The 12,464-nt window shown below is 30.4% G+C and overlaps 1 protein-coding gene across 1 annotated transcript; it reads right to left on the minus strand.

Moving 5' to 3' along the window:
- Nucleotides 1-318: 318 nt before the first annotated feature.
- LOC145316017 (uncharacterized) lies at nt 319-4,300 on the minus strand. Its single transcript, XM_080156322.1, has 4 exons — nt 4,244-4,300; nt 3,099-3,244; nt 1,761-1,837; nt 319-1,344 (listed from the first exon to the last, which is right to left on the minus strand). The coding sequence occupies exons 3-4, from the start codon at nt 1,833-1,835 to the stop codon at nt 691-693; spliced, it is 729 nt and encodes a 242-aa protein (XP_080012448.1). The 5' UTR covers nt 1,836-1,837; nt 3,099-3,244; nt 4,244-4,300; the 3' UTR covers nt 319-690.
- Nucleotides 4,301-12,464: the final 8,164 nt, after the last annotated feature.

Raw genomic sequence — 12,464 nt, forward strand, 5'->3', positions numbered from 1 at the left:
CTCTTGTTTTTTCAATTTAGCAGAAAAAAACATGGAAGGATTTCCGTGCTCCACAAATTACTTTAAAATGTATCACTATCAAATTTAAGGAAGTTTGTAATTTGCCCCCAGCTTCCCTACTTATTTACAAATATTTAAAATAAGGTGGTAAATTTCAAATAATCAATTTTTATTTGAAACTTATGCTTTATCAATAATGTAAGGAGACCAAACACTTACGATAGATAGACAAGAAAACTAGATATTGTGAAACATCTAAAAATGAATCCGATGTTTTTTAAATAGCGGCCAAGAAAATCTTACTTTTGCCTTTTAACAAAAATCTAGATAAGTAGACATAAAGTCAAAGAGTGTAGGGTCTACAAATATAAAATTGGTATTGATATTTACAATCTTTTTGTACTCTTAACCAGAATTTATAACTAATATAAGTCACACATTGCCCAACTTGAAAAGTCATAGAGATTTGAGTCTGTATGTTGTTAAAATAAAATTAGAGAGGTGGATGCTTTTGCCCCTCCCCTCTATTCCAGTAATATGGTATCCAAGTAAATTGCTTTGATACATTTGAGAAAATTTCAAACTTTTTTTCATAACCTCCCTCCCCTTCCTCTAATATCTTCCTCTGGATGATCGCCTAAAAGTATAAATTTAAAAAAAGCTAAATATTGATTAGGACCGAAATGTAATCTAATGAAATATAAAACATTCCTTTTTAAACAGCCAGTTCTGTGGGTTTTGAAATTCCGACGGATTTTCCTTCCACTTCTTATGTTCCTCAATACAAGACTCAATTTCTTTATCTGAATAATCTTCAATGTCAAGGATCTCCATAACTCTTTTCTCATGCTCATTAATTTCTGCATATTTATCCTTTCCTCTTTTTACTTTCCCTCTTTCAACTAATTGTTTTATACAATCACCCGATTGAAAACTATTGAATATGAAAGCCTCTAAATTTGATTTTCTTGCTGCATTGACAAGCTCATGATGTAAATGTTCTTCAAGATGTTTATCCAAAAACTGAGCATCTTGCTTTTCCCTTCCCTTGTTTCCTAACCCAGTGGGTTTCTTGGGTGTTACGAAATGATTTGGAATAGCTATAACCTTACACTCTGGATCATAATAATAATCAGCTACTTTCTGTTTTATCTCTTCAATTTTTTCTTTAACTAAAATTTTTGTATTTTCTCCTGCAGCGCCATGAAAGTTTATACTCAAGTTACTAAATTCTTCAGCTAAATTTGATGATTGAGAATCTTGTGTTGATAAAGGGCAAACTCCAAATTCTAATCCACAAGTACAATTGGTAGAAGGAATTGTAGACTCAATCTCAACTTGCTTCTAAATATATTCTGTGTTAACACTTATCATTTAGGTACCTTTTCAAATAATTTCTGACTGTAATACTATCATGTCCACTTAACCCCTTAATTTAGCAATCTTAAATTTTAGGTCTTTTTTATAAAAGCAAATAACTAACTCATTTTTAAAAAAAACTGGGTGAAATATATTTATGTAAAATTTAAATCATTATTTTCTATGTAGAAATTAATAGAGTAGGATTTTGGCCTTTGCTAGAAAGCAGCAGAAAAATAGAATCAGCTTTTCACTGAATTTGACTTTTTCTGAATAGGATTGATAATAAGTTTTGATTGATACTTATTCCGAATATGCTTTCAGCCTAATAACTTTCAATATTTTTTTTAAGTCATAAGATATCTTTGTATAATTTCCATGACTAAAGACAGAATACATACCTTTTTAGTATCACTACCAGGACCTGCACAACCTGTGTTTTCATCCATTTCAGTTCCGCTGCATAATTCCTCCATTTCTAAATAAAAGTTTAAAGATCATATAACTAAAGACAAAAGTATTTTTGGAGCTCTTCCATCAAGTAGAAATAAACAATTTTTATTGTTATCATATTTAATTTTAATCACCAGAATTATGTCAAAGATTTTTTTAACTACATTTTAATATTTGTTTACTCAGATATTTGAAGCTTTACTTTAAAGAAGAATTAAATTGCAACTGTTAATGAAATCTTTTGCTTTAGAGAGATTATGATAATTTCACTAAGTGTACAGCATGACCCTCGAAAAAGTATTTTTAAGCATCTGCAGCCCTTATTTCTCAATGAATTATTAAAAAATGCATATGTCCTTGTTCTCTATAGTATTCCACGTAAGTAGATATAAAAATATTTTTTTTACCTCCATTAACACCGGAGATTTTTAGTGCTAAAGTTTTGAAAAAGTGACTGAGGAAAAAGTAACTTTTAACATGAAATGACTTTTTTAGCAAAATTAAGCTAGAAATCCTTTTATTTTTGTTACTAGCAGAAACTTTATACAAAAATGAAATAAAAAAATTAGTTTTTGAGTAAAAAGCATTTTTTTACACATATTTTTTGAGTCTTTTTAGTTTAATGATATTTTGAAAAACTTACTTATTAGGCAAAATTGTTTAAGATTAAAAAACCAAATAAATCTCTATGAATATAGAAGGAAAATTGTTTTTGTTTCACAATCCTAACTTTAATAACAAAAAAGTTATAAAGAAAATAAAAATAAACATAATGATTTTTTAGTCTAAAAAGCTTAATTTACCCCCTATTAAATAATTGAGATGTCAGAAAAGTAGGCGGAGCAACTGTCATAATTAATCCTTTTCTATAAATAAGGGTTAATAAATAACCTCAAATTTGCAAATAATCAATTCATTCAGTAGTATTTTTTGCCATTAAAAATTGATATTTTTTGGTGGAATAAAAAAGAAATATTTAGTTAACTTGTTTTTCTTTGTGTCTCATTATTCAGTTGCCAAAAAAACATAATATAACCATCCAAAAAATAAGAGAAACAAAAAAAATTCTTTTTCTCAGTCACTTTTTCAAAACTTTAGCTCTAAAAATCTCCGGTGTTAATGGAGGTAAAAAAAATATTTTTATATCTACTTACGTGGAATACTATGGAGAACAAGGACATATGCATTTTTTAATAATTCATTGAGAAATAAGGGCTGCAGATGCTTAAAAATAGTTTTTCGAGGGTCATGCTGTATATAAATTTTAACACCTTAGCGAAGCTTACCTAAACCCAGAATACAGCTATCTCATTACAAATTAGCTGTAACAGCACTCCCAACTGTTGTTGTGGCAGCTAGTGAGTCTAGAGAATCTAAGATCTACCAGTTTCTATATTTGCAACACTCTCGCTGGTTTTGTAAACAAAATTACCTAAAATTGAAAGAGGTTTAGTAAAAAATAGATAAAAATGTAAAGTTTAGTTTTATTTCTTTTTAGAAATCCTGTGGTTAAGTGCTACTACTGCTTCATCCTAAATAGTGATAGTTACTCTTTACTTCAGCTACGCCCCATAAAAGCCTCTAGTGGCACTTTAAATGTTTGGTTTTGTTTAAAATGATACGATACCTAGCTATGTTGCGTATTAGTCTCTGTACGTAAAAAAAAAAATTCCGATTTTTTTGTGATTTCCCTTTGGAGGGTGGTGGTACCCTCCCCCAAAATAGTTATGAACCTATGACAAGCTCCCCTGTTAAGGAGAACCCGATCAGTTAAGCGGTTAGCAGATACTTTGGTACAAACAAATAGACAGACAGACAAACATCCTATTACTTTATTATAAGGATTGTGTTTATTTTATCATGATGAAGATAAAACAAATTATAAAATATAAATCATAGGATGACAACATTCATAGCAAAGACATTGTAAAATATTTATGAAGTTGAAATAAATGTAAAGATACAAAAAGCTTGCATGTTAAAAACACAATAGTAAAGTAAAAATTTACAAGAAATTACAGCATTCAATATTATTTAGTATCTCCGTTTAATTTCATGGTCATTTCGACTTTTTTAGAAATGACTCCATATCATTGTGGGTGGACACAGAGAGCCAAGTTAAACAGACAAAAGAAGTTGTAGAGTAGAGATGCCTTTTGGATATCTTCACAAAAGATTTTATGGGCAAAAATCATCTAATATCTTATCGAATCATAGAATGACTGTTCTTCTATCAGCAAGGATAATTCTATTAATGAGCAGCAAATCATTAATACTTCAAAATATTAAATATTAAGAGTAAGAAAAGAGTAAAAGAAGTAAGAAAAGAGAGATAGAGATAAAAACAAAAAAGATTAAGAAAAAGAGGGACAAACAGACATACCCTACTTTTGAAGTAGATGTCTACAGAAAGGTAATAATTATATTTTACCTTTTAGCTATACACAGTATAAAGTAATTGTTAGTAGCATAGCTTCTCAGTACCTAAAAATGAGTAAAATAAAAATAGATAATATACAATCTTTTTATAATGACAGGAGGGAATTAGGGCCGATGAATTTATGTACATCCTCATAATAACACAAAATTACAAAATACAGTTGAAACTTTGGACACAAATAAGAAAATTTATAATAAAACTTTGGGGACTAATGTAATAAACAGTCCAATGCCCCCTGCCTCCATAAATGAAAACTGTAAGTTATCTGGTAATTTATCAAAATATACTTAGTTGAGCAATATGTTTTTTTTTTTAAATTTTGTTTCTTTTTAAATACTTTAGGCCAGGGTTAGAAACTCTTCCCCCCCACCCCCTCCCTCCTTATTAGTTTAAAGTATGTCTAAGTGTCTGTCTGTAGCAAAGGATCTTGCTAACAGCTTCATCAAACTTTATTATAGGTCTAAGGAAAGTTGATAACTTTTTAGGGGTAAGTTACAAAGTTTTAGAATAGAAGTGCTACTAATAATTTTATTTTAACTCTTACTTACGCACAAAAGATAAAATGAAGGTCAAGCTTATATTCTTAGGAGCAAAGCTTCTCTGTACCTAAACAATAAATATATTTATCTTTATATGAATGTAATAGGATTAGTCGATCAGTAGCTGTCTGTACAAGAGGAATTTGTTACCTGCTGAAACAAAATAATTTTATTTTATAGTGTAGCCTTGCATAGGATCTGGGAAGGTTCATAACTTTTTTTGGGGAAAATCCTACCCCGCCTATTTTCTTTTTACTAAAATAAAAATTGGGGTAGAAATCAACCCCCCCCCCCCCTTATTTAAAGTAACTCTAGAGGCCTCTAGAGGTGGATCCATTAGTTGATGTGCATATTTACTAGCTTTTAAACACAGAAGGGTAGATTTTTATTTGATTATTTCTGTAGGTAAGACTAGGTTGGGTTATTTTGAGTACTTTACTTGGCTTCCCTTTGGGGTTAGGCATACAAACAACCCCTTTACTTTCATATGAGGGGGTGGGGTTATCTGTACTTAAAATTAACTTTATACAAAACTAACATACTGTTAAATTATTTCTTTCAGATATATACATTATATGATTCTTTTCTCGTTGAAAAGTGTAAAAAGCTCGTATCGATGAGCTTCCATCGATGCGAGTCATGGCGAAGCATAGCTTCTCTTAAACTAAATAGATAAAAACATCTATTAATATATGCTGACTTTAATAGCTGTTGCCAACCCCGCCCCCCCCCCCCCCCCCAACGTAAAGGTTTTAAGATTTTTTTATATTAATTTTGTTGTTAGTACAAGCGGCATTTGTTTTTTTGTTACTTTGGGTCAGGTTAGGTTGGGTTGGGCTTTTCAATTTTAATTTATCTAAACAAGGGGGTGGGGGTTATATGTGCTAAAATTGAACTTTATGTGAAAGCAACAATAAACTTTTAAAATATTTTCTCGTATTCATTCGAATCCGGTGGACAGGAACCAGTTCTCATCCATACGAAAAAACTATGTCTAGCATCGTATTATATCCAGTTTTCTACGAATATAGAAATGTACAATCATAAGATTAAAACCAGTTTTTTTAGCCGGTGCCTCCGGCACCTCAGGGCTAAAAAAACTAGTTTTAATCTTATAATTGTACATTCTATATCCGCGGAAAGCCGTTTATAATACGATACGAGAAATAACTATTATATACTTAGTATTATTTACATCGTATTTTAAATAGCTTTCCGCAGATATTAAAATGAAAGATGAAAACCAGTTTTATTGGCCCTGACCGACCAAAGGCCCGGGCTTACAAAACTGGTATTAATTTTATGATAAATTGGACATATTTTGAGAAGAGATTATGTCTTGACCTAATTTAAATGTTTTTATGTTAAACAGCAATTTTTCTTTCTCTTTGTTACTTCTGCTATACAATTAACTGACACTTTTTATAAGAGAATATCTTGGATTAGTCTTTATACAATATTGTTATAATAACTATTATAATTCAGATGTAAACTTTTTATGTATATAATTAAGACAAATAAAGAATCAAATAATAATAATTATAATTTTATGATTTTCATTTTAATATTGGTGGAAAATTGTTTGTAATACGATGCTATATATGCTGTTTTAGTATGGCTAAGAACCGGTTATAATCCAGCTGATATTGATCAGTATCCAAGCCATACTAAAAAAAAAACACATATACTATTTATTAATTTTGATTGACAAGAAAAGATTTAATTATAGAAATCGTAACAAACATACATGACTTTTAGAGTATCTGAGCTATATTATTTTATTTATCGTATTCATTTGGTGGATTAGAACCAGTTCTCATCAATACAAAAAAACATTGTCTAGCATAGTATTATATCCAGTTTTCTACGAATATAAAAATGTATAATCATAAGATTTAAAACCCATGCTTTCGGTATCTTGGGGCTGAAAAAACTGGTTTTAATCTTATAATTATAAATTTTATATCCGCAAAAAGCTGTTTATAATATAATGCAAGAAATAACTATTCTTACCTTCACCACACAGAAAATAACACCAAGACCAATAACAATTACTTGTTAGGAGCATGGCTTCTCTATAACTAAACAAAAGATACATCTGTTAATAATTATATCTTAAGTATCTAATCTTAATTGGTTTTTTTTTGTATGAGCTTTAGTTAGAATTATGACTTCTTTCATGTGTGATGTCAGTTTTAGAAATTCAGCTATCTGGTGGAAATTATAGTTTGAATAAAATTTATTATTTTTTGTAGGGGTAGGGTTGAATTTAGAGGAAAGGACAAACATAACCTAGTTATGGAGTAGCTGTGCTACTTATGAAAATATATAATTTAACACTTACCTAAGCACAAAAGATAAGACCAAGGCCACAGTTATTCTTTAGAACCAAAGCATCTCTATAACTAAAAAGTAAAAAATAGTAAATACATCTTTTAATTTTATCATAACATCTTCTTATTTATTTTTTTCTTATTTGTATTTAAATTTTTAAAAATAAAAATCCAACTTAAATTTTGAGAGCAGTAGATAATCCTTTAATTAAAGAAACATGATGTCTGTCTGTCTGTACCAAAGAATCTCGCCAATCACCAAAACGATATTGTTCTCCCTTACTGTATAGCTTTTCATAGTTCCTAGTAAGAAAGTTTGTAGCTATTTTGGGGGAGGGTACCACAGCCCTCCCAAGAGAAATTGCAAAATAAACAAAAAAAGATATCTAACCTTATCTAGTGACGAAAAATTATTTTTGAGAAACATTTGATCTTAACATAGATTGAACATAAAAGATTTTACATGCCCCTAAAGGCCTCAAGGTGCGTAGCCACTAGTCCTCTTATATAAAGCAGCAAGGTTCATGTGTGTGTCAGTTTAAAATCTCACAAACTTCTCAACCGATTGATTTCTCAATGTTTGAAAAGCTTCAAATAGACACCATGATGGTTTTAGGCTATTTTTTCTGCTACCTATCTCCCTCTTTAAATACAGAAATCCTAGGATGTTAGGGGCGGAACTAAATGTGTGTTTGTCTGTCTGTCTTTGTGTACCAAAGGATCTTGCTAACCACTGAACCGATATGGTTCACCATTACATATTAGATTGTTATAGTTCCTGGAAGGTCTATAATCATTTTTTGGTAGGTTACCACCATCCTTCCAAGAGATTTCGCACTCTAGAAATAAAGTACCACCCCCCCCCCCAAAAAAAAACAAACTTTTTCTTTCAATAACTACAATTGAAAGTGGGGGAGGGGGGAAGAGCCATCCAGTGGCCTCTAGGGGCGTAGTCGCGATTTTTATATATGCATAGTACCTCCACTAATATTATAAGGAAAAAGGGAAAAAATATTAAACATACCATAGACTACCTTATGAGAATGAATAATTTAACACTTACCTAAGACCAAGAAGATTAGACCAAGGATACAGTTATACTTAGAATCAAAGCTTCTCTACAACTAAAATAAAATACATTAAGATTTCTACCTCCTATATTTACAAATGTTATATATTTCTTATTATTTTTAATTTTATTCTGAGCTGGTATTTTAAATCTATTTAGTGGAGAGCCAGATCGAAGTACGCTGAATTTCAGCCAATCACAGCGCGGCATTTCGTAAAATGCTGTGCTCTCATTGGTGTAAAGTTGGCTCACCCCGATCTGGCTTACCACTAAAATGATTTAAAGATCCAGCTCTGGATTTGTTGTCAAATTTTAAAAGAAAAAAATCTAAATCAGCAAGTTGTCAATATATTAGTATTTACAATAATATTAAAGGAAAGAGAAATAAAAAGCTATTTAGAGTAACGGCAAGACATAACCTAATGTTATAACAAAGTAGATGCGCTACTTATGACAATATAAAATTTTTACACCTACCTAAGCACAAAAGATAAGACCAAAGCCAAGTTATTCTAAAGAGCAAAGCTTCTCTACAACTAAATTAATAAATAAGTCTTTTGATAAGTACATTTTATGTATCTAATCTTCTTTTTTTTGTACGAGCCTTGATTTTATGACTTTTCCTACATATTTGTTGATAGATTTAGTAATTCAAAGGCCAATAAAAAGTTTAAAATGATTAAAACAGAAAGGACTGTCATAATCTGGTCAACGAGTAGCTGCACTACTTACGAAAATGAATAATTTTACTTCACACCTAAAAACCAAAGATAAGACCAAGAAATGTTATTCCTTGATAGCAAAGGTTCTCTACAACTATATTAATAAATACGTCAGTCAATAATTCTACATCAAATATATATCTGTGTGTCAATAACATTAGACCTTTAGGCTCTACTCTTCATAGAAAGTAGCTCTTAGTTTTAAGCTGTTTTCTTGGGGAATGGGAACCCCCAACTACCGAAAAAAGAAAATGAAACAACCCAATTTTTTTGTAGGCAAAAAAGAAGTATTTATAGAAGCAGATAGAAATTAGCTAGTTATAGAGTAGCTGCACTACTTACGAAAATGAGTAATTCTACTCTTACCTAAACACAAAGATGATTCAAAGGTAAAGTCGTTGAACGCTTCTCTATAACTAAAATAAAATACGTAAATCAATAAATTGTATATTATTTATATATATACTAGCGGCTACACCCCTAGAGGCCTCTAGGGACACATTATGTAATGGGGAGTGGTAATTCTAGACCCTTCACTTTCATTTTTAGGTATAAAAAGTAAAAAAGGGTAGGGTTTTTTTTCTGAAGGGGGGTATTTTTTCTAGGGGCTATTCTCTTCGGATGGTGGAGATACCCTTCCCCAAAATAGTTAAAAACCTTTCCTTCACCTATAAGAAGCTTCACTGTAAAGGAGAACCATTGTTCAGTGATCAGCATGATCCTTTGCTACAGATAAAAAAGGATTACTACTTTATATAATAGGATATAGGATATATATATATATATATATATGTTTTCTTTATATTATACCTTTCTTATTTTTAGTAGCGAAGCTTCTCTATAATTCCAAACGTCCGTATATCTGTCAGTCAGATATGAAGTGGGAAAACGTGATTTTCTCGGCTCCTATTCAAGAAATATGGCTGAAACTTTTTGGAACATTCCCAGCAATAAGAGGCTAAATTAACTAAAAACATCCATGGTAGTCGGACTGCTTTTTAGCAGGTTCTTGATTATTTTTAAAGAAGGTGTCTTAACTTTTTTGGTTTTTATTTAGAATAGCCAGTCGGTTAGTAAATCCATAGTAATTTTACGAATCCATTCTAAGCAAAATTGAAAATGTTTAATACAACTATAATAAAAATATAAGTTTATTTTCAGAATCATATTTTTTGGCTTAAAAGGGTTAACTTGAACAAATCCTAAATTACAATGCAATGTAGCAGATATTTTTTAAACACAAGAAACAATAATGCATTTTTAACTGTGTTGTTTTGAAGTTTATAAAGAGACTAAAGCATATTTGTGCATAATTTTTCACTCTTTACATTCTTTACTAAAAACACCGACTAGCCATTCTAAATAAAAACCTAAAAAGTTAAGACACCTTCTTTTCACATTTTTCTTGATTTCAACAAAAGCACTTTAAATCTCCTTGTCCGTATCCCATCCATGATTTTGTTGTGCTTCACGTGTTATGATTATTGTCATCCTTATTTTAATTTTGATTCATTTTTCTTTAAAAGTAATATAAGCTTAAATATCGGTTATTTATCTATTATTGAAAGTAGAGCGATATGTGTCTGTCTGAAGCAACCGCTGAACCGATTAGGCTCTACTCTTCTGAGAATATAGCTATTGGTCCTGCTGTGGTTTTAAGCTATTTTCTAGGAGACTGGGAAACCCAAACCCCCCGGAAAAAGAAACTTAACCCAAATTTTATTTGTAGGAAAGATAGAAATAACCTAATTATAGAATAGCTGCGCTACTTTAAACTGACTAAAAATGACTAATTTAAACACTTACTCACACACAAAAGATAAGACTAAGGCCAGAGTTATGCTTATGAGCAAAGCTTCTCTATAACTAGAAAAATAAATACCACATTAATAACTCAAGTTTACATATATATTTTCCATATACATACATATACATATGTTGTATAGAGATTAATAAAACAAGGATGACAACATTCTTAAAAGCGAAGCTCTGAAACGGTAGGCGAACGAACATCAACACTTGTAGAGTGTCAGAACTGATTGAGCAGAATTTCAATTTATAAGTTGTAACAAAATTGTAAGTAAATTTGTTGTAAAACTGCTGAAATACAGGATACTGTATAGGGCCATACTTACATTTTTAGACTTGGTTGTAGAGATGCTTTGCTTAAAATATTGTACCTTATTATAAGATCAATCGGATGATTATATCACATAAAAATTTGTTGTTAAAGAGTTTAAAATCAACATGTTAAAATGGACGTACAAACATTCTGGTTACGATTATAGAGTTGCTATGCTTTCTAAACTGTACCTATAACTACTACAGGGATCATCATACAAAGTTTCAAATTGATATGACACTTCTAACATGTCTAAATTGACGAAAAGAGCCAACCGTTAGGGACGGACGTACAGACATACCGACTGTCCTTAGTTATAGAAAAACTTTATGAAATTGTACTGCTTACCTAATAACGATAGATAACAAGAAATAAGTTATTCCCTGGGAGCAAAGCTTCTCTATAACTAAATTGATAAAACATCCATTAATAATATCTTATTGACGGATCTCAAATTTTTACCCTAAAAGATCTAAAGGGAGAGTTGGGGTCTTGAAATGAATTTTAAAATATAAGTGTTAATACGTTTTTATGGATGTTGTCATCTTTGTTTATTAGTTTTAAACTTATGTAAACATTGCAATATTTACCTTTTAATTAAAAAAAATTAATTGTAGATAACCGCTGCTGCCGCTGGTTGTTATCACAGCGACGGTAAAGAAACAACTTCATAAACTAAATCCCTTCCTTATCTTTCAGTTTAATTTCTAGCTAATAGGACGTGGCCTACTGTGGATTACATTTAGTGATTGAAACGTTTGGACTATTAATTTAATTAATGCACCAACCAATCAAATACAATAAAAGTCTCCAATGTTGTTAAGCTCACGAATTATTAAACGTTATCATGAAACCATGGGGACTAGTCCGCAGCAAAATTAAGTTGATTCATTGACCTTTTGGCCGAATTCAAGTTGGCAGCTGCTGGCATCTGCAACCTTAAGGGATTGAAAACAGCTTATAACAGTTACAAGTTACAAGCCTGCTAATATAGGCTAGATTAGAACAGATTATGAAAAATAATGTATAGCATCGCATTAAAGACAATTTTTCATGAATATTAAAATAAAAATCATAAAAAAATTTAACCATGGTTTTTGAATGCTAGGGACTAACTAATTTGGATTTATTAATATAATTTTTATTTTAATATTTGCGAAAATATAATGCATAAATAACTATTACCTCAAGCTTTCATAATACTATGCGAAAAAAGTATATGTCTCTATAATGTACATTTTAAACTGACACAAACTTGCAAAGAAAAATCAAGAATGACTTTATCTAAAGTAAACACTAACCATAAAAGTGCCTGCTGAGCAATAAATACTCCCTTCTCTTTTTTTGAAAAAGTTTATTTAAGGAAAGGGAGATAGAATTTAAACAAAAGATAAATCAACTACCCACCATTCTTAATATAAATCAAA

This window comes from Acartia tonsa, chromosome 1 (genome assembly GCF_053477335.1).
Source record: "Acartia tonsa isolate MP-2025a chromosome 1, ASM5347733v1, whole genome shotgun sequence".
Classification (NCBI taxonomy): Eukaryota; Metazoa; Arthropoda; class Copepoda; order Calanoida; family Acartiidae; genus Acartia; species Acartia tonsa.

What these genes read in the sequence shown, in the direction of transcription:
- LOC145316017 (XM_080156322.1), bottom strand. Translation starts at nt 1,835, where the DNA reads ATGGAGGAATTATGCAGCGGAACTGAAATGGATGAAAACACAGGTTGT. An exon ending in CTGGTAGTGATACTAAAAAG is followed by an intron (nt 1,345 to 1,760) that starts GTATGTATTCTG and finishes GAATATATTTAG; the next exon opens with AAGCAAGTTGAGATTGAGTC.